The sequence below is a fragment of the Varanus komodoensis genome, unplaced genomic scaffold (assembly GCF_004798865.1).
Source record: "Varanus komodoensis strain SLA01 unplaced genomic scaffold, ASM479886v1 scaffold2, whole genome shotgun sequence".
Taxonomy (NCBI): domain Eukaryota; kingdom Metazoa; phylum Chordata; class Lepidosauria; order Squamata; family Varanidae; genus Varanus; species Varanus komodoensis.
The window spans coordinates 24734861-24756104 of NW_025335568.1; the positions used below are offsets into that span (position 1 = coordinate 24734861).

The 21244-nt window shown below is 39.3% G+C and overlaps 1 protein-coding gene across 6 annotated transcripts in view; it reads left to right on the plus strand.

Annotated features, from left to right (window-relative positions):
• Positions 1-21244, plus strand: part of ANK2 (ankyrin 2) — a 347388-nt gene that overhangs the window by 39978 nt on the left and 286166 nt on the right. For 5 of the 6 annotated variants that reach the window (XM_044429261.1, XM_044429258.1, XM_044429262.1 and 2 more), the window contains one exon: positions 16632-16692. The exons of the other annotated variant lie outside the window; for it this stretch is intronic. In XM_044429261.1, the coding sequence (XP_044285196.1) occupies positions 16672-16692 (21 nt within the window). In that variant the 5' untranslated portion in view covers positions 16632-16671. The remainder of the gene's footprint in view (positions 1-16631; positions 16693-21244) is intronic. 6 annotated transcript variants of the gene reach the window in all.

Consider the following 21244-nt stretch of genomic DNA (forward strand, 5'->3'; position numbering starts at 1 on the left):
TAGCAAAATCAAATTTACATGGAATCTGAGTATTTAAAACACAGCAAAGAAGACCATAATCATGTATACACTTTCCTGCAAGTAATCCCTGTTGTGGAATTTACAGATGAGTCAGCATGTTACTGGGCTGCAGGATTCTTCAATACTTGAGTGTATTTTAAAATATTCCTCTGATGTTGTTGGATACAGCTGCTATCATGTGGTATTAGTTAGAAAAGGTTGGATCCAAACTTAGTCATACTTAAAATGGAGGTAAATGGGAATGAAGTAGTTAGGGCTTAATCTGTAGTCCTAAACACACTTTCTAGGGAGGAAATCTCATTGAACAATATGAGATTTACTTCTGAGTTAACCTGTACAGATGGTACACAAAGGCTCCCATCTTGGTATGCATTACAGCATAATCATCTGCTTGTTCCTAAGTGTGGATTTAGCTGGAGCATAAGTTAACGCTTAAGTAGATAACAGATTTTCTCTTGCCTGTGAAGTTGCAACAAGGTCATGTCTTTTGCATTTTTGTCATGTTCATTTGTCTTATGGAATAATTTGTCATTCACATTTCATCCCTTTAATACAACTGTACTAAGGATTTTCTCTAAGTCCTCCTTGCAAAATAGAATTCAGGAAGTTATTATTATTTACGCAGCCAGTAGATCACATAAAATTACATGTTAATATGCTGCATTGTATTATGATTATTATATTACATTACACTTGTTAGGAGTAAGTCCTAATAAAGGAGCATCACTCCATATCTTTTAAATTTTAATCCAGCTGCTGCCAGTCAAGCATTTAAAAGTTGACCACTTTTATAGTAAAGGATAATAACTCCTTTCAGTTGTATGGTATATTAAAGACACTGTTATGCCTTGTCTAAGGTGGTGGGGTAAGTAAAGTTTTTAGTTTGCAATGTCTGGTGCAGAATAAATTCCCATTTTTGGTTTAATACCTCCCACGCCTGTCTTTTGCTCAACGTATACTTCAAGCACTTGTAGTCATACAGCAAGCTAATGAAATTTGCAGAACACACAGACTGCATTTAGATGTCATGTTATTGCCCGTTCATACACTGTGTATGACCACATATCTTCCTAATTCTCAAAGAATATGAATTGGACGATTGGGAATGTGATGTCTGATTGCAGCGTCTACAGCCTCTCTTGATTGAGAAAATCCATGACATGTTCATATTATGTTGCCCATTAACCAAGAAAAGTAGAAAAGTTAGTTTTGTGTTGATATGCCTCGTTTGTTTATGTAGGACTTCAGAAGAAATCTGGGCAGACTATTGAGCATTACTCTCTAGCTCCAAAGTGATTCCATGCGCAGAATACGATTCAGGATGTGGGCATTATGGTCCCTGTAGATGAAGGCTCCTGGTGCTACCAGTCTGAAGGCGTTGTTCAGCTCTTCTGTCTTCCTCCCATTAATAGATTTTCTGCCACAAGGAAAAAGATGAAAGAAATGGAGGGAAAGTGATGAGTTGAAGATGACATTGTCTGAATCCCCTATAAAAATCCATGAATGAGGCAGGGCAATGGGATGGCAAAGTCTCATTTGGAAGCACTCCCAGATTCTCTTTGGGTGTTAACTTACAATACTGGGAGCATTGGGTTTTTTCAATGATATTCAAGGCCTGTAATTATTATGTGATCCACTGTGTTGAGTTTTGTCTTGTTTTTCAGTCTGCAGTTTTGTTTTGTTTTTAATTCCCAGAACAGGTAGCAAGTGCATTTGCTATGCTAGGATTTCCCCTTGTTTCCATTTCATTGCAATTCACAACACAGGTGGAACTTGTCAAACTTTCTCCCCACACCTCAATACCATTTTAATGTATCAAATCTACCGTACAATATGTCTGTATTGATATAAAAGTATCAATGAATTATTTGAAAAGAGACACGACCCCTAGCTAGGTTGTGTGGGAGAAAACTGACTATTTTAACTTCTCTTAGTAGTACACATGAAAGTTTTAATATTTGACTCACCTCGGTATGCCACTTGCTTCCACAGTCCCACTTGTTTTTAAGGTGTTTTAAACATTAATGAGATACAGTTCCAAATGCATTTTAGAAGCACTTTAGAAGATAACTCTTTCAAATATGTATAAGAAATTTTGCTTTAAAGCACCCAATGCCACAACTGAACATTCAGCTATAGCAGGACAATAAGATGTCTTTAGTTAGGCAGCATGTTAATCATGACATTTTAAAAGCACAAAGTGGGTTTCTTTCATGTTTAGGTTAGATTATAACAGGCATACAAACTTCTGTGTCTGGCTGTAAAAGGGCAAACAGCCTTTTCATGCAGACATTAGCTTCTCATAGGGAATGAAGATTGGGAGAAGTCAGTTGGGGGACTGCTCCCCAGGCTCTCCCTGTTCATTAGGGGAGACCAAAATTTAATCCTCAGGTTCAAAGGACAGTGGTACCTCGTGGGGGTTGCATGGGCCAGATTTGGGATCCAAAGCAGTGAATCCTACTTCAGAAGGACCAGGAACTCCCAAGAGTCACTGTAACTGCAGCCTTCCGTTTCTGAGTGCTCTCTGTCCTGTGCCAGTTGTTAATATATAACAAGCCATGGTTTGTTAGAGTGGTTGGGTTTACAGAACGTAACAACCCTGTTTTGAAATAAATGGGAATTGCTTTTATAGGCAAAATATCTTTAAAAAAGCTTCCCCACAACACAGGAAACATTGATCGCAAAACAACAACAAATGGGGTGAGGAAAGACATTCAAGCTACCACAGTATTAAAAAGGAAGACAAAAACAAAACCCCTGAAACCTTGTTAGGGAAAAGAAGTCAATGATTCACTTCAGGATAGGATACTGACTTACAATTCAGATAACATTAAAAAATAACAAAGTAACCTGGAAGATTGTTTTGTAACCCTGCCTGCCACCAAATTGCATTTTTAATAATACAGTAACATACTGAATTTTAAAAGTGTATTTAAAACTGTAATTTCAGTTTTTGTGGTCTGGCCCAAGGAATTGTGTCAGTACAAGTTCTCCTGAAACAAATGTAGATTACTTTAATAGGGTGACTGGTTTATCACTCCATCTGCTTTTTAACAATTATTTCTGAAGTAAAACATGTTCACAGTGGTCACGAATGTTGCCTGGAGCCATGCAGTAAGCCTGTTAATTCTGAATATCTATGTTATGCTATTATACTTCCCTGTCCGCCAAAACAAAATTTGCTTGCCTCAAGCCTCTCTTGTCTCCCTTGATCATAATAATGTAAAACACCATTTTCTCCAAATAATCAGCACAATGCAAATTCCTCTCCAATGCCTCCAACACAGCAATTCAAAAAGAAAAACACACATACAAGAAGTACTATTTTTAAAATAATTGCTTTGTGAATATATAATTGCAGAAATTGGTAAATGCTATTAGTGATGCGCTTTTAAATAAATTCTGGTATGATGATAGAGTCTGAAGGATAATTGTAAGATGAACAGTATATAGAAGAACATATATAAATAATAAGGATATATATTTCCTGTCAGTTGGTAATGGTTGGAATAATGGTGAAAGTGTTTGTTTTTTTTAATCCAGCATAGAAAAATATCCTGTTAAATTCAGTGTGACAGTGATCTGGTTCCCTGTGTTGTTCAACTGAAACTCCTTTTGCTTTGTCATTGTACAAGTTAGATTAAGGCATTACGTGGCATCCTACTTTTGAAGGCACAGCAGGCTTGTTCTTTTGGATAGCACTGTGCTGAATGATTGCAGTTAGATATAATGATAAACCATAGTGATGGTAATGGACAACAGCAAGTCTCAGGTTTACATGCTTTCCTTTCCCCTTCCCTTTTCTCATCTTTTCTCCTTTTCCAAAACAACTGCAAAAGGAGATTAAAAGCTGCTGTTTTGTTTTGCTTATTTTATGAAGTGTGATTGGCCATTTTGCTCAGATCTGCTTAATCTTATAGTTTGATTTAACTAAAATGACTTCATGCATGAGTAAGATTACAAAATGCTAAAATAGCTTTCCCCAAGCTAGTTTTGGGTTCTGACTACCAGGATTCCTGACTGTTGACCATGTTAGATGAATCTGACCAGAGTTGAAGTCCAAAACATTTGGAGGGCACCAGGTTGAGGACGGTTGTGCTGACTGTGGGTCACCAAAAATTGAAGCAAAAGGTTCTGATTTTCTTGTGGCTGAATGTGAGGAAGAAGGGAAAAGGAGAACTTAAGCCCAAGCCTTGCTTGGGTCATTCCTGTCATGATGAGCCATCATTTATCATGATGTCTGAATGCAGACAGTATCTTATAGGCCCCTTCCAACAATACCTTTCAATGATTCTGTTCCATGAATCCTACAATCCCCTCTCCTAATTGCCCAAGTTAGTTTTCAGATGGGTTCATGTAAGGGACAGTTCCTATATACCACCTCTGGAATCTCTCAGTGAACAATGCTTTATGCTCCCCCCCCCCCAGTGTTCTAGGTGGTACCCCTTTTTTTTCACTTGAGGCAAAGTTAGTCCCGGTACACTTAGCGCCATTATTTTGGAGAAGTTGTGTCATGGAAGTGGTATGATGGTTGGGGTTCTTCTGGATGGTTAAACTTGCAATCCTATATGCATTTACCTGGGAATAAGTTCCACTGAAAACAATAGATTTCTGAGTAGGTTTACTCAGTTACTTCTGATGAATAGGATACATATATGATATACACATTGTATTGTAAGTCATGGACCATTTCTAGATTATGAAAACACATGATGGCCATTGTTTACATGAACATATACTATCAAAAGCTCTAGTATATTTTTTTCAAAATAAGAAAAACAAAACAGGTATGCTAATGCTTCCTATTAGTTCACTTCCTCTTAACATATGAAGATAGAAGCTTTTGACTTCACATTTAACAATTCATAAAACATAATGGAAAGACAGTTAATTCTCAGCTATGAAAGGAACAAAGTTGATTATATATTCCAACTCTGATAAGCTCCAATGAATTTACAACCTGCAAAGAGATAAACACTCAATAGGCAAAGTGTTCCCCCTCAGAGTATCTGCTGCACCTGTTGCATTCTTTGTCTTTCAGGTAGCAATTCAAGGTATAAGGCACCTGTGAAGAAAAAAAAATGACCCAATCTTATCAACCACACTCATTCTCTAATATCTAAACTGCATCTTTTCAGAATATCCAAATACTACATTGCACATCTGATGTATGGCTTTCACTTTTTCATTTATCTTCCAGTAATCTGTCTCTGCTTCATGTCCTTCAGATTTTCTGCTTGTTATATGGAATTTTGCTTTTTCAGTGTGTCAGTTCATGTTTTCTAGCTAAGGGTGCCAGTCAGTGAGGTCACTTGCAACCTTCAGAATTTGGAGGACTGTGGCATGCAGTCGAGGACTGAATGTTGGCTGTGTCTTTTGCCCTGTCCGCAAGGAGGAGAGCTGAGGCACCACTGAGGTTCTTCATATTCTGGTGGAGCCTCATTCTCTTCTTCCTGCTCCTGCAATGCCTCAGTGATGGCATGGATGTTGCGCTTGGGACTTCGGCATCACGGCCAGCACAGAAAGAACCAAAATGGCAGCACAATTTATATTCTTAAATTATGTGTATTATTATAATTTGACTCGACAAAGTCCTGAACTTCCAGAGAACAGTATGTTAGATAGATGTTACATTTTTCAATAAACCTATTATGTTTGTCTACACTTCTTTATTCTTAATACTCTTTGTAATGGAAGAATATATCCCACACATAGAGGCATATCAGTGTATTTGTAGAGGCCTGTCAGTACTCAGGCAGGGTCATTCTCACCACCCTTGACATGGTGAGGATCCAAATGATGGATCCTTCCTATTTAATGCCACTATTATGTTATAGCTTTGCCATGGGGAGAACTTGTAGTAAAGGTGTTTCTCTGTTTGTTTGTTTATTTATTTATTGCTACTGCAACATCTGAAAGATACATGATAACGGGAAAGAACAATTGCTTTACAGGCAATTATGCAGCTTATTAAAACTACAAGAACATTTTTAAGGTGCAGCACAAACAAGCTCTCCTCCTCCTCCTCCTCCTCCTCCTCCTCCTCCTTGAAAAGCTATTTAATGGAAACACTTGATTCTTTTCTTTTTCTGGTCCAGAGCTATTCAGCCTGGATAAAAGCTTTCTAAATGAAAGAAAATATGTGAAAAACAAAACTCTTTACACCTCCAACTCAATTTACCAACTCAATTTACCTACCTTATGAAAACCATCTAAAGGAAATGTGTTATTCTGAAAATGATTGTCTAGTCTAGGTACAGATGGTGTATAAGAAGGAAGTACATAGGGAAAACAACCTCCTTTATCATGAGGAGACAAAGTCATTTCTTAGTCATCAAACTGAATTTTCCAGGACAGTTTTTGTCATTGTCATTTGTCAAAATGCTCTCATAAACTGCAGCATCCTACTTGACTAGTCAATGAAAGACCAGATAATCAGTGAATCCTGTAGAAAGAAGCACTGGAAGAACTTTGAAGTGGTTGACACAGTCAGATGGGCAAGCATGGAAGACTTGTGGCATTCGTGTTATATATGCTTTATTTGCAAATATTTAGGCAGAGTGTAAATGGGGCAAATGAGTTCTGCAGGAAGATCTACTATCTTGCTGTATCATCACTGACACACCACAAACAGAGAAAGCATGGGCCCCAAATTGTTTGACGTTCAGTCAGCAGACACTTAACTCTTTCTTCATGTGCAGCATTGTTTCACTGCTGAGTCTCACATATACACCACAGTCCTATACATGTCGTCTTAAAATTAACTCCTACTGAATTCAATGGGGCTTACTTTCAGATAAAAAGGTAAAGGTTTCCCCTTGACATTAAGTCCAGTCATGCCTGACTCTAGGGGGTGGTGCTCATCTCCGTTTCCTAGCGAAGGGAGCCAGCGTTTGCCTGCAGACAGTCTCCGTGGTCATGTGGCCGGCATGACTAAACACCGAAGTGCACAGAATGCTGTTATCTGCCCACCGAAGTGGTACCTTTTTATACTTGCATTTGCATGCTTTCGAACTGCAAGGTTAGCAGGAGCTGGGACAGAGTACAGGAGCTCACCCCGTCTGCGGATTCGAACTGCCGACCTTTCGATCAACCAGCCCAGCAGCTCAGTGGTTTAACCCACTGTGCCACTTACTTTCAGATAAGTGGATATAAAATTGCAGTCAGAGATACTTACCTTATCTCACCCTTTCAGTAAGGCTGCAGTCCTATGCATATTTATCTGGAGAAAGGTTCCATGAACTTAACTTCTGAGTAGATATGTATAGAATTAAATTACAAGGGAATATTAAGGGACAAACTAGAACATTATAAATAATGTCATGTGCAGCTCCCTATGTGTATTATATTAACTCAAACTTAAATGCTGGGACCAGGAAGGAGACATGATAGCACCAGAATCACACAAATCTGAAGTAATTTCTGAACATTAGTTGAGTAATTGGAAATTGCTGTAATCATTTTTAAAATTTGCAATTGTCCTTCATATTGTGGAATCTTTACAGAGAGCATACATCTTAAAGAAGCAGAAAACATTTTGTTAGTTAAAAACATTTTAATATCTCAAATACAAAATAGCAGTTGTGAATTATAAGCAAAATAAAATCTCTCTGGGCTTAACATTTTAACAGAGTAAATATTAAAAATATAGCTTATTGCTCTGTTTATGTTCCCAAATAATGAGGCAGGATGAAGGGAAGTCACATTTTCCATAACAATGGAAAACTTTTTTTTTCTTGCTGAAGCATGAAAGCATGGGTATAAACTGCTAAAGCAAGAGCAGACAAGGACCAAGCTCATTTTGCTAGCCCCAAATTGAGGCCATTTGTGTCCCTTGTCATTAAAAAAATGAAAGAAGTGAATGGGACCTAAAATTCATGTAAAGTACAAACATATGTTAAAATAAGTCACTTTTATTTTTCAGTGGGACTTCCAAACCAATCATACTTAGGATTGGCGCCCCGAAGTCTGATCATATTTATTCTATTGTTAAGTAACACACAAACTTTGATATTGTGCTTCTAGTGCCAGAATAATACTGGTGCTACAGCAGCACAGTCTAGATCCCTCTCAGAAGGGTTGTACCTTTTATAGAAGTGCGCTACACGATTGCCAGGCGGCATCCAACAGCTCACATGACTGCTAAACCAAATAAAGGGCAACACACCCATGCCTCCACCTCTTCTCAAACTCATTGGAAATGTATAATTGGCAAGGAAGAGGACTGGACATTTCGGGTTGTCATTCCCCCATCTTTATAATAAATCTTTCTGCTAATAAGCAAATTCTTCCTTTAGCTTGATTGCTGTTATTGTATTTCTTTAGTCTGTAATCAAGGATTAAGGGTGTTGCAATAGTAATATTCAAACATCACTACAGCAAATGATATTAAGTGAGAAAGAAAGCTGTTATGTTTCATGAAACTTTTCACTGCAGTTTTATACCTTTTTATATTTTAAATGAATTAAGTATAATAAAAATGCCATTTCTAGGTAGGAGGATTTAATAAATTTAGTGAAATTTGAGATACAGATTGGTAAATTCTTAGAGCTCCTCAAACTCAAGGGACGGAAGTGTGTTTGCCTTTTCATCAGAAAAAAAAAATCCTGGTTCTCTTCTCTAGAGGATTAAAATTACCACACTATTAAAGTTTGGGATTAATTTTTGCAGACAGTTTGGCACCTGCTATTACAGACAGACACTGGCAATTTCATTTATGTTTTTCAATGTAATTATTGAAAAAATCATGGAAAATTAATAAGTATAAAATAATGAAACAAAGGAATGCTTGATTATTCTTATTTTGACTCTATAAGATTGAAGATTTGCATCACTCCCTTCCATTGCAACCTTCCTAGTGTCAGGATAGTTTAAAATAATTTAATACATAACAGTTAGCTCATATGACAATGAAACAGGAGTCTTATGATTTTAAATCCCTTAAAAACTAAATTGCTTTAAATACATTTGTTAACAAAATCAACATATTTATGCAGATAGGAAATCACAAAGAGTCTGTCAAATCTGACACTTTTTTGCCATTCCATTCCTCTCTCCCACGTGGATTCTCTACTTCTGTGCTTCCTTTAACCATTAACCTCATTTGTGCATAATAGTGCCAAACCATGGGTTACTTAATGCGTGGCATGCTGCAGTATGTGCCTGGCATCCTGCTGCCATTTTGAATATGAAAGCTTTGATTGGGTTGATTGAAGGGTGCTTGGTGTTTTATGCTCTGAACAACTATGTGATAATCCTGGATTAAAGGACCCAAGGTTAAGCTACAGTTAGTTATGACAACTTTGTTTTGCCTAACCAACTAACTGGAGGATAACTTCTGGTTGCATATTTCATGTGTAATACATAGCTGCTGGGTTCAGATATCACAAGGGCATTGTCCAGAATGGAGTGCCCTGAAGTGTGGCTATCTCTGTGCTTGCTGTTGCTGGAGATGCACAGCGTGATGCCCTGGTGCTGTTGATATTCCAGAGCTGCAGCTGGGCATTGAGAAGGCAATGCATGGACAGAAAAAAACAAAACAAAAAACCCAGCCAATCAGCATGTGGCTGCAGCTGCTTCAGCAGTTGCCAGGCAGAGCAGGGCAGAGAAAAATATAGGCTAGAGCAGTGATTGTGAACCTTTTAGAGACCGAGTGCCCAAACTGCAACCCAAAACCCACTTATTTATTGCAAAGTGCCAACACTGCAATAAAACCTGAATACTGAGGTTTTAGTTTAGAAAAAGCAACTAAATGGGATGCTGCAGATTCAAATATACCAGGGGGATAACACAACATTAAGTCTCTTAATTAGAACATCTTTTTGCTAAATCTTCGATATTAAATTTCAATTTTCATAAGCAAACTCAAAGCTAAAATCTTGTGTTAATAAAAACAAACGTATTAAAACTCACAGCCAGTCCAAATATATATATATATGGCAGCACACTGACCGGTCATGTGAAAGCTCGGACGAGTTGCCGCTAATGAGTCCTGGGTTATGACATCATTGTCTGGTGCCTCTACTCCTTTTCCGAGCATACGCGTGGCCCCTATGTGTGCTGTTATACGGTGCTTGGCTGCTAGGGCGATACTGGGGCAACTTGGCTCGCATGCTGACAGAGAGGGCTCTGCATGCCTGCTGCATGCCATAGCTTCACCACCACTGGGCTAGAGTGTCCTCTACTGCTGCAGCTGCTCTTGTCACCAAACCTGATGGTGGAAACAGACACCATGGGAAAAGATTTTAGCTGGATTCACACATAATGGCAAGCAATGCTGAAACATGGAAAGCTTACAAGAAACTGTTGATTCTCCGGGTGGATTCAAGGTAACTAAATGTCCCATACTTCAGCATGCTAGCTGAATTCACACATAACAGGCCATTCATGCCACAGGCATTGGTTATGGCGATTAACCATGATGAGCATGGAGGAAACGGTTCAGTAGTACAGCATTTGTGGATCTCAGCTTTACTCCTTATTGGAAGCTCTAGTGGGACTGGAAAAACTCTTGCCTGAAAGCCAGATGCCAGTTGGTGCAGTCAGTTCCAAGGCTGATGAATCAATGGTCTGACTCAGTATAAGGCACTTCTCATGTAAATGCAGAAGCAATGGCAAAAATATTGAAGGGAGGGCAGCTTTATGTGTCAGAAGCAGAGGGTGTGCATAGCTTGCAGCATGCACTTCATTTCCTGCTAATCTGCAAAAGACCAGAATTGTTTACTGGTAGGTCCACCTTTTACACTGGTTTAATGTAAACACTATGTGCTGCGATTTGTAAGGCCATTTCGAAAGTCTTCAGGTTTTGAAACCATTTGACAGCATGAACAATTTAGGCATTAAGTGTTTTAATATTGGGCAAACTGTGTAATTTACAGTCTAGTGCTGAATTGTATTTGTGAGTCAAACCTTCACTCTGTTCCAGGAAAACTACACAAAGACAGTAGTTGTTCTTCCTTTTCTGTGACTCCACTGAATCAGTTTCAGGCTAGTTTACTGAAGCCATTTGACGCAGAAGAAATAACTAGGTTTAGAACGGATTTTAGTGGGGAATACTCAGACCAACTGGCTTGCAGAATGTCCAGTAAAGATGCACATAACGGAAATGCCTTCTTTTAATACATAATTCATCATAATTCTTTTAAAGCATTTTTCAAAAATACAATAAATTTATACAGATAAAATGTAATATATAATGTTTTGTAACTCATTAATACACCCCAAATGAACCTTTAGCTTACATTTCAGCATCCAATGCTGTGCATACTTATCTAGAATGTTATGTGACTGAAGTAAGAATTATTTCTGAGTGAACATACATTGAATTGTATGAATGCCATTTTGCATCCTTTGTGAGTTTCATTTTTTTAGTTGAAGAATGTTAATTGATTGGCTGCATTTTAGTGACTTTGTTTTAGTCTTTTCTGCTCAGATTAGTTTTCTCCCTAGTTGTTGTGACCTGAGAACTCCCTCTCAGCAGTAACAGACTCACCAGCATTTTTTGCCAAATGTCTTTATTTTACTTGTAAGTCTCTGAGCATACACAAAGTGAAATGTTGAACCTTCACACTAACCTTTGCTCATGAATGCTTCTGTGTCTGCCTTGGGCAGGAGGAGTACTGTGGATGCATTCCTCCCTCTGGGATCCCAGTTGGGCCACCCTGCAACTGCGACGATAGAATTTTGGGTCCATCTCCTCAGGAGGCTGAAGTTCTCCATCCGAGAATACTCCCCATCTCTAAATCCCCTCCTCCTCAGGATGTTGCTCTTTTCATTCCCATGGATGGGTTGACTATGCCCCTCAGCTGCCCTTAAACTAATCTCTTCCCTAGCAGGCACAGGTGGGTACTCGGGGCCTTGGACTGCAGCTATGGAGCTGAGTCAGTTTCAGCAACCATTTTGCTATCAGAGCCCAAGCTGTCATTCCTGCCAGGAACGGCCAACTCCCCTTCTTACAGCTCATTCTCAGAATTGGAGCTGTCAGTCCAACCAAAATGGTCAGCTTCTCATGTGCACCTGGGAATCTTGCCAGAAAGTGCACACATGACACTGGTCTCTGGTGGGGGTTTTTTTTTTTTTTTATCTTCATGCCTGGATCCTCTCACTACATGGATTGCATCGGGGTTTTGATTTACCAAAACTAACACAGTGTCTCTCTGGTGGTATGGTGTGTAGTTTCACATCAATTGTTGTTCAGCCTTTTTTAACATGCAAAATTAGCTCAATGGGGAAATCCATTGGCAAGGAAATGTTTGGTGGGCTGACTTAGGTAGTCATGTTGGGTGTTACTTTGGATCAGCATGTGGGTCCCAGTGATAACCTTCTGTCATTCTCTGTTGTCTGCTACATATGCCAGCTATGATGGAATGACTGTACATGCAGTCGAAGCACCTCTTGGAATCTAGGTTCTGTTCTTCCACTTTTACAGTCTCAGACCCCCTTTGGGGTACTGGCTGAGGCTTGACAGCCACACCAGCCCACGGTTTCAGTTTATAAGCATCTGTTATCAGTGAACAAATATGATGCACAGAGTCTGTTCAGTCAGTGAAGTGCTTCACTGGCATTTCAGAAGGTGTAATGTATGTTAGATTGAGTTTAATTCAGGAAAATAAAATGTCCCAAGAATACCGGATGCCACCACATCTTTTCAATAGGGGCTTAATTAAACCAGCCGATTAAATTGGGTAACACTTTTCTCAAGTATGTGTTGCAAATATTTAATGACTGCTTGCGCTTGGGAGGAGGTAATTATTCAGATACATTTTGTGATGGAAAACTCTTTAATATTTAAGGATATGCATATTCTTAACTATTTTCCTATCCCATGGAACTTCCCATAAGGTTAACAGAAATAGATTTTAAGTGCTTTTTTTGACAGCCAGAAGACTAATATTAAAAGAATGGAAGGATAAACATTTAATGGGTGGAGGACATGATGAAACATTGATTTTGTTCAGTGGGTTTTAGGTGTAATTTATGATATTTGAACTGCATATAGTGACAAAACCTCATGCAAGAAAACAGCAATATTTTATTTTCATAAAATTGTTGTTTGGATTGTAGTTTTGATTTTGAAATTTGCAATGAAAAAATAAAATTTTAAAATCCCTAAATAAGCCTGCTCTAAAACTCAAAAAGTTTTGAGTTTACCTTGGTAACAATATATAATGGCTATGTAGCTCAGCAGAGGGGAAAAAAGAGACATTGTTGTAAAATTCTTATCACCATCTGTATAGATATTCTTGCCAGCCTTTTCCCATGTGGATGGGAAAGACTGGAAGTGGTATGCTTGAAATCTTACATCTACCCAAATGCTTCACATTCTGAACTGGCAAGCTGTGTCTGCGTGATTATTTCTTCCAGAATATTAACCTGGGGAAACAAACCTTTGACTTTTATGTAAAATCTTGGCTTAGCACTACAAAAACAATCTCTGTATGCCCTCTTTTTATGATTATTAAAACATGGAATGCAGCTAGAATAGAAGAAACAACAGCAGCAAAGGGGAATACCACAAAGTTAAGAGAGGGTATGTGAACTACCTGGTTTGAAGCAAGGGATGTCCCTTAGATCAGCGGCCCCCAAACCTTTTTGGCACCAGGAACCGGCACCTGTTTTATATTTTTGCAAGTGAGAATTAAATGCCAAGCTAAGATCTCAGGCAGAGAGTGGTCTTTCCCAGTCTGCTACTTTTTATCCTTTTAACTGGAGTTACCATGGATTAAATCTGGTACATTTTGCATTTGGCATATAGGGTCTAGTAAGATAACTTCTCCTCCACCCTTCTCACAAAGGGTACTTGTTTGCAGGTTTTTGCTGCCAATGGATTCTAACTATAGCTAAAGATTCTGGCTATAGGAGTTGGTTGCTACTGTAAGGCCCTGGGAATCATCTGGGCTTCAAAACAAGTGGCATGGCTCCCAAATACACACTCTGCACAGTCCAGCTTTAGAAGTTTGTGCTGTCCATACCTCACTCCATTCTATAAAACATCTGGCAACAATTTGCATCAGTCATTCCTTCAAATTATAAAAAAGTGCAGCAGAAATGCTATATTCAAGTTAACTAGATTCATAATCACATGGAGTTTTGTAAAGAAAATCTTAAACAAAACTGAATCTTAAAGGGAAGCATAAATAAAACAGCATGTTTTGTCACTGGATGGTTTGCTTGAGCCAAATGCCAAGAGGGCATTGTGTGTTTTGTTTGACGAGAAAGCACAAAACATTACATTTTAATTCCTGCTAAGTGCATTGCATCGTTAATTACACAAAGAATGTGATCAAGTTTAAAACAGACTGAGGCATTAGGAAAGTTTGTGAACTGTAGTTGGCAGCAACAACTTGTTTGGAAAGGCCTAATCAAATACAACAGACTGACGTTTTATTTTTCAGAAGGAATAATGTGAATGCAGCTCATTCAGAGGCTGAATAGGAAAGCCTTCCAGAGGATAGAAGTAACTGCTTTTGTGCAGTAGCTGTGAAATGTTGGCAGTGTTGGGTCTCTGGCCCACAGTAAGAGCTCTTCAGTGTCGGCAATTTTATAGTTCAGTCTATAAAGTTTGCTTGCCCTATTGAGAAGAACATTCCTCCTTTCTTTTAGTTTGCATTTTCTAGGTACTTGTCACTTTGTTTGTATCAAAATGTGGAGATAACTCACAGGACCCTTACACTGCAGAACTCTCTTCCAAATATTACTGTTAAGCAGCCTCTATGAAATCTTCACTAATACTAGATGTTAATATCGGAGCAATTTACTTGGAATCCCAGTTTCTGGACTGCTAAACTCAGTGCACTTGTAAACTCCATACATTTTTTCTCAAGATGTTTACAAATCAATTTTTGGATTGTCCCTCACTCAATGACTTCTTTTTCTTCTCCCTCCCCTTCTTACTGGCCTCTCCCTGTTCAGCTTTCCTTCTCACAATATAAGTAAGGCGTTATTATTCCTCTGTGTCTTACTTTCCTTAACTCCACTTTTTCCTCCTCCTTTTTTCTGGACCCCATCTTTTATCCTCTGTTTCCCTCCCCTTTGTTCTCTTATTTGCCCTACAACTTTCCTTCTCTCATCTCTTTGATTGTCTTTCTGTCATCTCTCATCTTCCTTACTGCTCTTTCTGAGCACCTGCCTCAGCCATCCAGGTGTTTTCCATCAACTGCTTTTGACCCCAGAGTACGCTAAGGCCCGAGCCCTTACCAGGTGCAGATTGTTTAGATTGATGCTAGCTGCCACCAGGTTAGCCGCTCTCTCTTCCACGGTGTCCCGCAGAGAAGTGTGGGGGAGGGGGGTGTTCCAAGCTTGGGTAACTGTGGGGAGAGGGGCAGAGAACCATCCCTTCTTGCAGTCTTCCCTGCTTGGTGTTGTTGGTATAGATGTTTTGGCCCCAGTTAGGATACTTAATGGTCAGAAATGCTGGGAGCAGCGCTCCCAAACAACTGGGGGACATCTGGCTGGGAAAAGTGCCTTCCTGCTAATGTGAACCAGCCTGGCTTCCTTAAATTAAAGAACAGAAACCAGCAAAACATCCAGCTTCCTCTATGCTTGAGGCCAGCGCAAGGGAATTCTAATAGCTGAGGAGCAGAGAAACCCCATTCCATACATACATAGACCTCAAGTACCTATTTGGGAGTAGATTTTCAGAGATCCTTTAAAAATGGTTACATATTACTGCATGCTCCAGGGTTGACTCTGATTGCAAAATCCTCCTTTTCTGTATGGGTAGTCATGTTCTAGCTGTTTAATTGTTGGTACTAGCCAGCCAAGCTTAGAATTAAAAAGAATGATTCCGAGAAAAGTTGAAAGGCCACTTACATAAAGGGAGGCTGCTTTGAATACAGGCTTTAAAAAAAAAAAAAAAGTTTAGTTTTGTTTCCTTCACATCATCCATTTAAAGCATGGGAAGGGAGTAGCCCTCCAGATGTTGGACTGCAACTTCTATTATCTTTGATCATTGGGCAAGCTGGCAGATGGAGGGCCATAGGTTCCTCACCCATGATTTAAAAGATGAGATTTAAAGTGTGAAATCTCCACTGCATGGCAGAGCCATCTGGTAAACACCTGTTTTGCCCCTCCCTTTATCCTCCCCTCACCAAGGTGCTCCGAACAGTGTGGAGGGGCTGGGTCTAGCTACTGTATAAACTGGATGTTGTGGTAAACGAAAAAGGCTACTACCTCCACCAGATAATCCTGCCAGGACTTGCCAACAGACAAGGATTGGAGTGCTAAATGGCACCTTGCCTAAGACCAGCTCAGTCTGAAGCCTAGCCCCGGTCATCTCCACAAGTCCAAAGTAAATCTACTAAGTGTCATCCTGGCAGAAGATACTCAATGAAAAGCTCCACCTGTTCAAAATCTGGTTTAACTTTGGGACATTTTGCCTTTCTCTTGGGTGTCCCAAGCCACCCATCACCTCCCTGAATCCACTCTGCAGATTTGAAAGCACATAAGATTGCCGACACAGGCATTGCGAAAGAATAAATGAAAGAATAAAAACCACAGTTAGTTTCTAGTAGTACAGAGAAACATTTATTAAAGGTCAGCTAGTATGAACTTAGAAGCATAATTAAGGCAATTGTAAAGGTCTGATGTCTACATTTTCTTTTCCTTTTTAGGTAAGTACATGAATGGAAATATGAAGAACTGAGATTTCATATGATCACCATGTTACAAAAGGTACTCTGGTATTTATTTGGCTAAAACAAAGAAGTGGGCAGAATTCAGTCATGTTTAAATAATGGAATATGTTGCTACTAACTTCCTAATGTTACCCTTGCCCTAAGCAAACAAATATAATACAAAATAAATGGGCACAGGTACAATATTCTAGTTTAAATATAAGCATAATATTTTTACTACTTTAATCTTTTTCTCATTTGTTCTTGTGTAAATGTCTATTAACAGACCCAATGCAATGCTCAAATACCTATTTTAAACCTGACTAAATTTCTTAAACACTATAGGAAAATGTGAGCAGTCAGTACAAGTAGAAAGTCCATTTGGTATCTGGATGATACATTGCTAGATGGAAGCAGATGATGATAACAGGGTTGAATATGTAATTTAGATCTGCAGAAATTGCCCCAGACTCCAGAAACTATAATCAGATGACCAGATTACAGTAACAATTTTTATTTGCTTCCAGTATCTTTCATTATTTTGATGGAATGCATATTGTGTATAGTAGCATTCTTCAATCTGGTGCCCTTGAAATATGTTTGATTGCAACTCTTGTAATTCTCAGCCAGCATGGCCTTTGGCTGAGAAAGACTGGTGCATACTTTGCTTTACCATTACTTGCATGGCAATATGATTGCCATGCTGATCATAAAATTGCCAGATGCATCATACTGTCTGACTTCTTTAGAAATTACATCACTGAGTAACCTTGGAAGAACCAAATGGCTTCTTGGCTGTTCTCTAGAATAGTTCTGCACCAGCCAGCTGACTACTTAAGGATGTAAGTGCTTGCTGTGTGATGCAACTGAAAAGAAGCTGTTAATGTAATATCATGTGATTGGATTTGTGCTGGAGGCTCAGGAAACTATCTCCACTGTGTTTTCCTTTTCAAGGTGTCTCATACTGATGCTTAAAACAACCCATGCATCCATGAAACAACAGTTTTACTCAGGCTGGTCATAAGTGGACTGCTGCCATGTGGAGGCAGTGTCATAGCATGGAGTTAATTTGTCTGGTTTGTTTGTTTGTTTATTTCATTTGTGTGCTGCCCCATAGCCCAAGGGCTCTCTGGGCAGCTTCCGTAGCATACATAGCAACAACAGCTGACATAAAGACAATAAATAGAACAATAATAGCTTAAAAACCACATAAAATCATAAAGTTCAAAAATGGCAGGATAATGATAAACAAAATAATATAATCAACCTAGCTAGTTGTTGATTGCTGTGGTTGTTTTATTGATTCTTGCACTGCCTGTTATTTTTCATTATCGTGTATTCTATTCTTTTAAATATTCATATTGCATTTATATTTTAACTATTATATGGCATTGGGATTGGAAGCCCATTAAGAGGCTTCTCCCACCGCTCAGTTGTAGTGGGGCTCAGGTGAGCCTGGCTGTGGCCCAGGACAGGGAGACGTGGGTGGGTGCACTTCCTCTCTGGCCTCCCCCAGCCTCCTGTCAGGTGAGCACCTGCCATGTAAAGCGTGGAGTCCTCTTATGCCTCCTGCTCCTGGTCTTCCTTGAGAGGCAGTGCAGGGCTGGGCAACTTGGCTCCCCTTCCCCTGCTCCTGCCCCTGGCAGGAGGGTGAGGAGATGGAATGGCAGCTGCAGCCAGTGGTTCCCATCTCGTTCCACCCACTGTTTGGAGCAGACATGCTGAAGATTGCTCCATTTTTGCACTGGCCCCAAAGGGCAGGCAGGATGTGACAAAGGGGAAGAGGAGCTGATGTTGGCTCTTCCTTACCTTTACCACATCCCTATGAGTCATTTTGGGCCAGCACAGATAAAGAGGGAGCTTCATGTGTCTTGCTGAAGCACCCTTCTCCTCTGTGTCAGCCTGGAGAAATGGCAGGCTCCTATTCATCTGCCTCTCTGGTCTGCCACAGAGGAGAAGGGCTACTCCATCACTCTGCTGATTGCAGCAGGGTGAGGGAAGAAGCTGCTTTCTCCCCACCGGTCTTTCTAGATGGAGGCATGAGAGGGGAAAGTAACACTGCTGCTGGCCAGTGCAACTGCCTTGTGATTGTGCTGCCTGGTAGGGGAGAAGAGGTTGTTCTCCTGGAGTCAGGGCATTTAGATGACATTCAAGCCATCTCCATGGCCTGCTGCATCATGTGAACTGGGCCAGTCTGTTCACTCTCCCTTGACTTTTCCTTCCTGAGCAAGTGGCTAATTAAGTGGCTTTGCATATTCTCTGAACTAGGATATTGTCTAGTTGCTTCCAAACAACGTAGGATTTGTAAACCGGTGTGAACTTATCAGACATTTTAAATTATTCATATTCATGTTCTAATGTTTCTCAGATTTTAAAATATCTGTCACAGTGTTTATATGAGGAATTTTTTTCCAGTGATTTGCATGTACATCATTTAACTGAAATTAAAATTTATGGTTCTTGCAGGAAATGGCTCTACTTACACAGAGATAATATTACAGTGATCTGTTTCAGGCAATTTAGTCTATTGCATCTGACATCCTGTTGGTCTTATGAAATCTAAAAAGCTTCCTGCTGGAAATGCATGTGTTTGACCTCTTTACCTCACATTGCTTTACTGCAGCTTGGCATATTGGTTGAAAAAGCTTGCCCATACAGGACACTACTGTAGAAATTAATGGCTTGTTCTGATATCACAGTTGTATTCAGTGACAAATCCTGTGTTAATTAATGAACCTGTGAATGACAGGAGTTTGCACTGTTTGTGAGCTGCTTCCAGTTTCCAGCAATATCTTAAGATTGAGACATAGCAAGTATATGCTTGCTATGAATGAACGGTGAGCATATACTGTGGCATAAGAGTCCAGCTTGGTCTCGATGCAGTCCTGGCTTCATTGGCCAGGTCCTGATCAGGCCCTGATCACAGCGCCTGACCACAGGCCCGGCCCAAATTATTAGTAGCTGATGGTGTACACTAAAGAACATTTTGAAGTCAGTGTTGTTTCATTTTCCTTTAGTGCCTTGGTTTTCAGAACTGTGAGCTGATGATGCTAATACAGGGAAGACAAGGGACATCAATATTTTGTAAATGATTTGTTGTTACGGATTTCTGTTGATATGAAGTGTTCTAAGGATTTAGCCAGTTATGTCAGTAGTTGGTTCATTCACCTGGCTCAGGGTCAATATATAAACACTCCTGCTTGCAGGAGTTCAGCCTTTCTTAGTTGGAGGGAGCTATTTACCTGTAGCAAATAGGTCATTTGGCTTGTTCACCCTCAAGATAATTTTTACTTTTGCATGACAATATTACAGGATGAAAGAGGAGGTCATGTATGCAGTGGGTTTTCCAGACCATATGAAATAATATATCCATTTTTTCCAAACAGATTTCATCAATTTTATCATGATGTTGCTCTTCCTTTATAACATAGAGAGCTCTCTTTGTTTCTCTGTGAATGAGAACAATACTCTTTTACATTGCTCTCATATTCCTATGGTAGGAGGTCATGGGCACATATTTTAGAAGAAGCCTGATAAAAAGGGTGGTTAGAAGGAATGGCTTCTGTTCTATAACTGAGGCTGCTGCCATGCTTTTGCCATGCATCACAACACAGGGTACTGAATCCTGAAAGAACATATGTCAGTGTAGTTTTTCACTGGATCTTTTCTGACCAATGCAAATAAAGGAGCACGGTCTTACAGGCCGAGATTGTACTGTTTCTGATACAGCAGTAAATCACAGTTCAGTTTTATGAGAGCATGCCTAAACCCTAAACTATGGTTAATCAAAACAACTGTGCCTCAACCAATTATTCATTTATTAATTAAATAATTTTATATGCCATTATCTCAGCACATTGCTCTCAGAATGTTTACAAATGGTTATAAACAGTAAAACAGTATGACAAGTATCCATAAAATATATAGAAGTATACAACAAATACCAAAAATTTAACAGCCGTAACAGAGAATAAAATAGCATATTGAAACAGTGCAACCAATCATTATAATAAAAAACAGTATAAAAACACGCCTCTAGTCAACAGTTAAAATAAAGGGAAATTTAAAAGGTTTTGACCTGGCGCCAAAATGTATTAAGTGTCGTTGCCGGACATGCCTCCCTGGGGAGCTAGTTCCATAAATGGGGTGCCACTACTGAAAAGTCTCTTCTCCTCATAGCTGACCTCCTTGCTTCCTTTAAAGGTGGCTCTCAGAGAAGGTCCTTGAAAGGTGGCTCTCAGAGAAGGTGTTGAAGATCCTAGGGTCTGGATGGTATATATGGGAAGAGGCATTCCTTAAGATACCTAGGTTCTAAGCTGTTTATAACCATAAGTTATAAATAAATAAAGCTGGAGTTTCACTGAAATTCTCAGTTTCACTTGTTTTGTGTTGCTAAGGCTCGTTCTCATTTATATGCTTCACCTCTAATAAAGTTTTGTCCTGTAAAAGTCATGTATATCTACATTTTATATCAGGTTGAATAATTTTCTAATGCTGATTTATAATATTCAGCATTTACTTGGCACGGTATAGAGGATATGGCAAGGTTAAAATGATCTCACATGGCAGACATATATGGTTTATTGTGGAAATACTTCTGGCAAGTATTT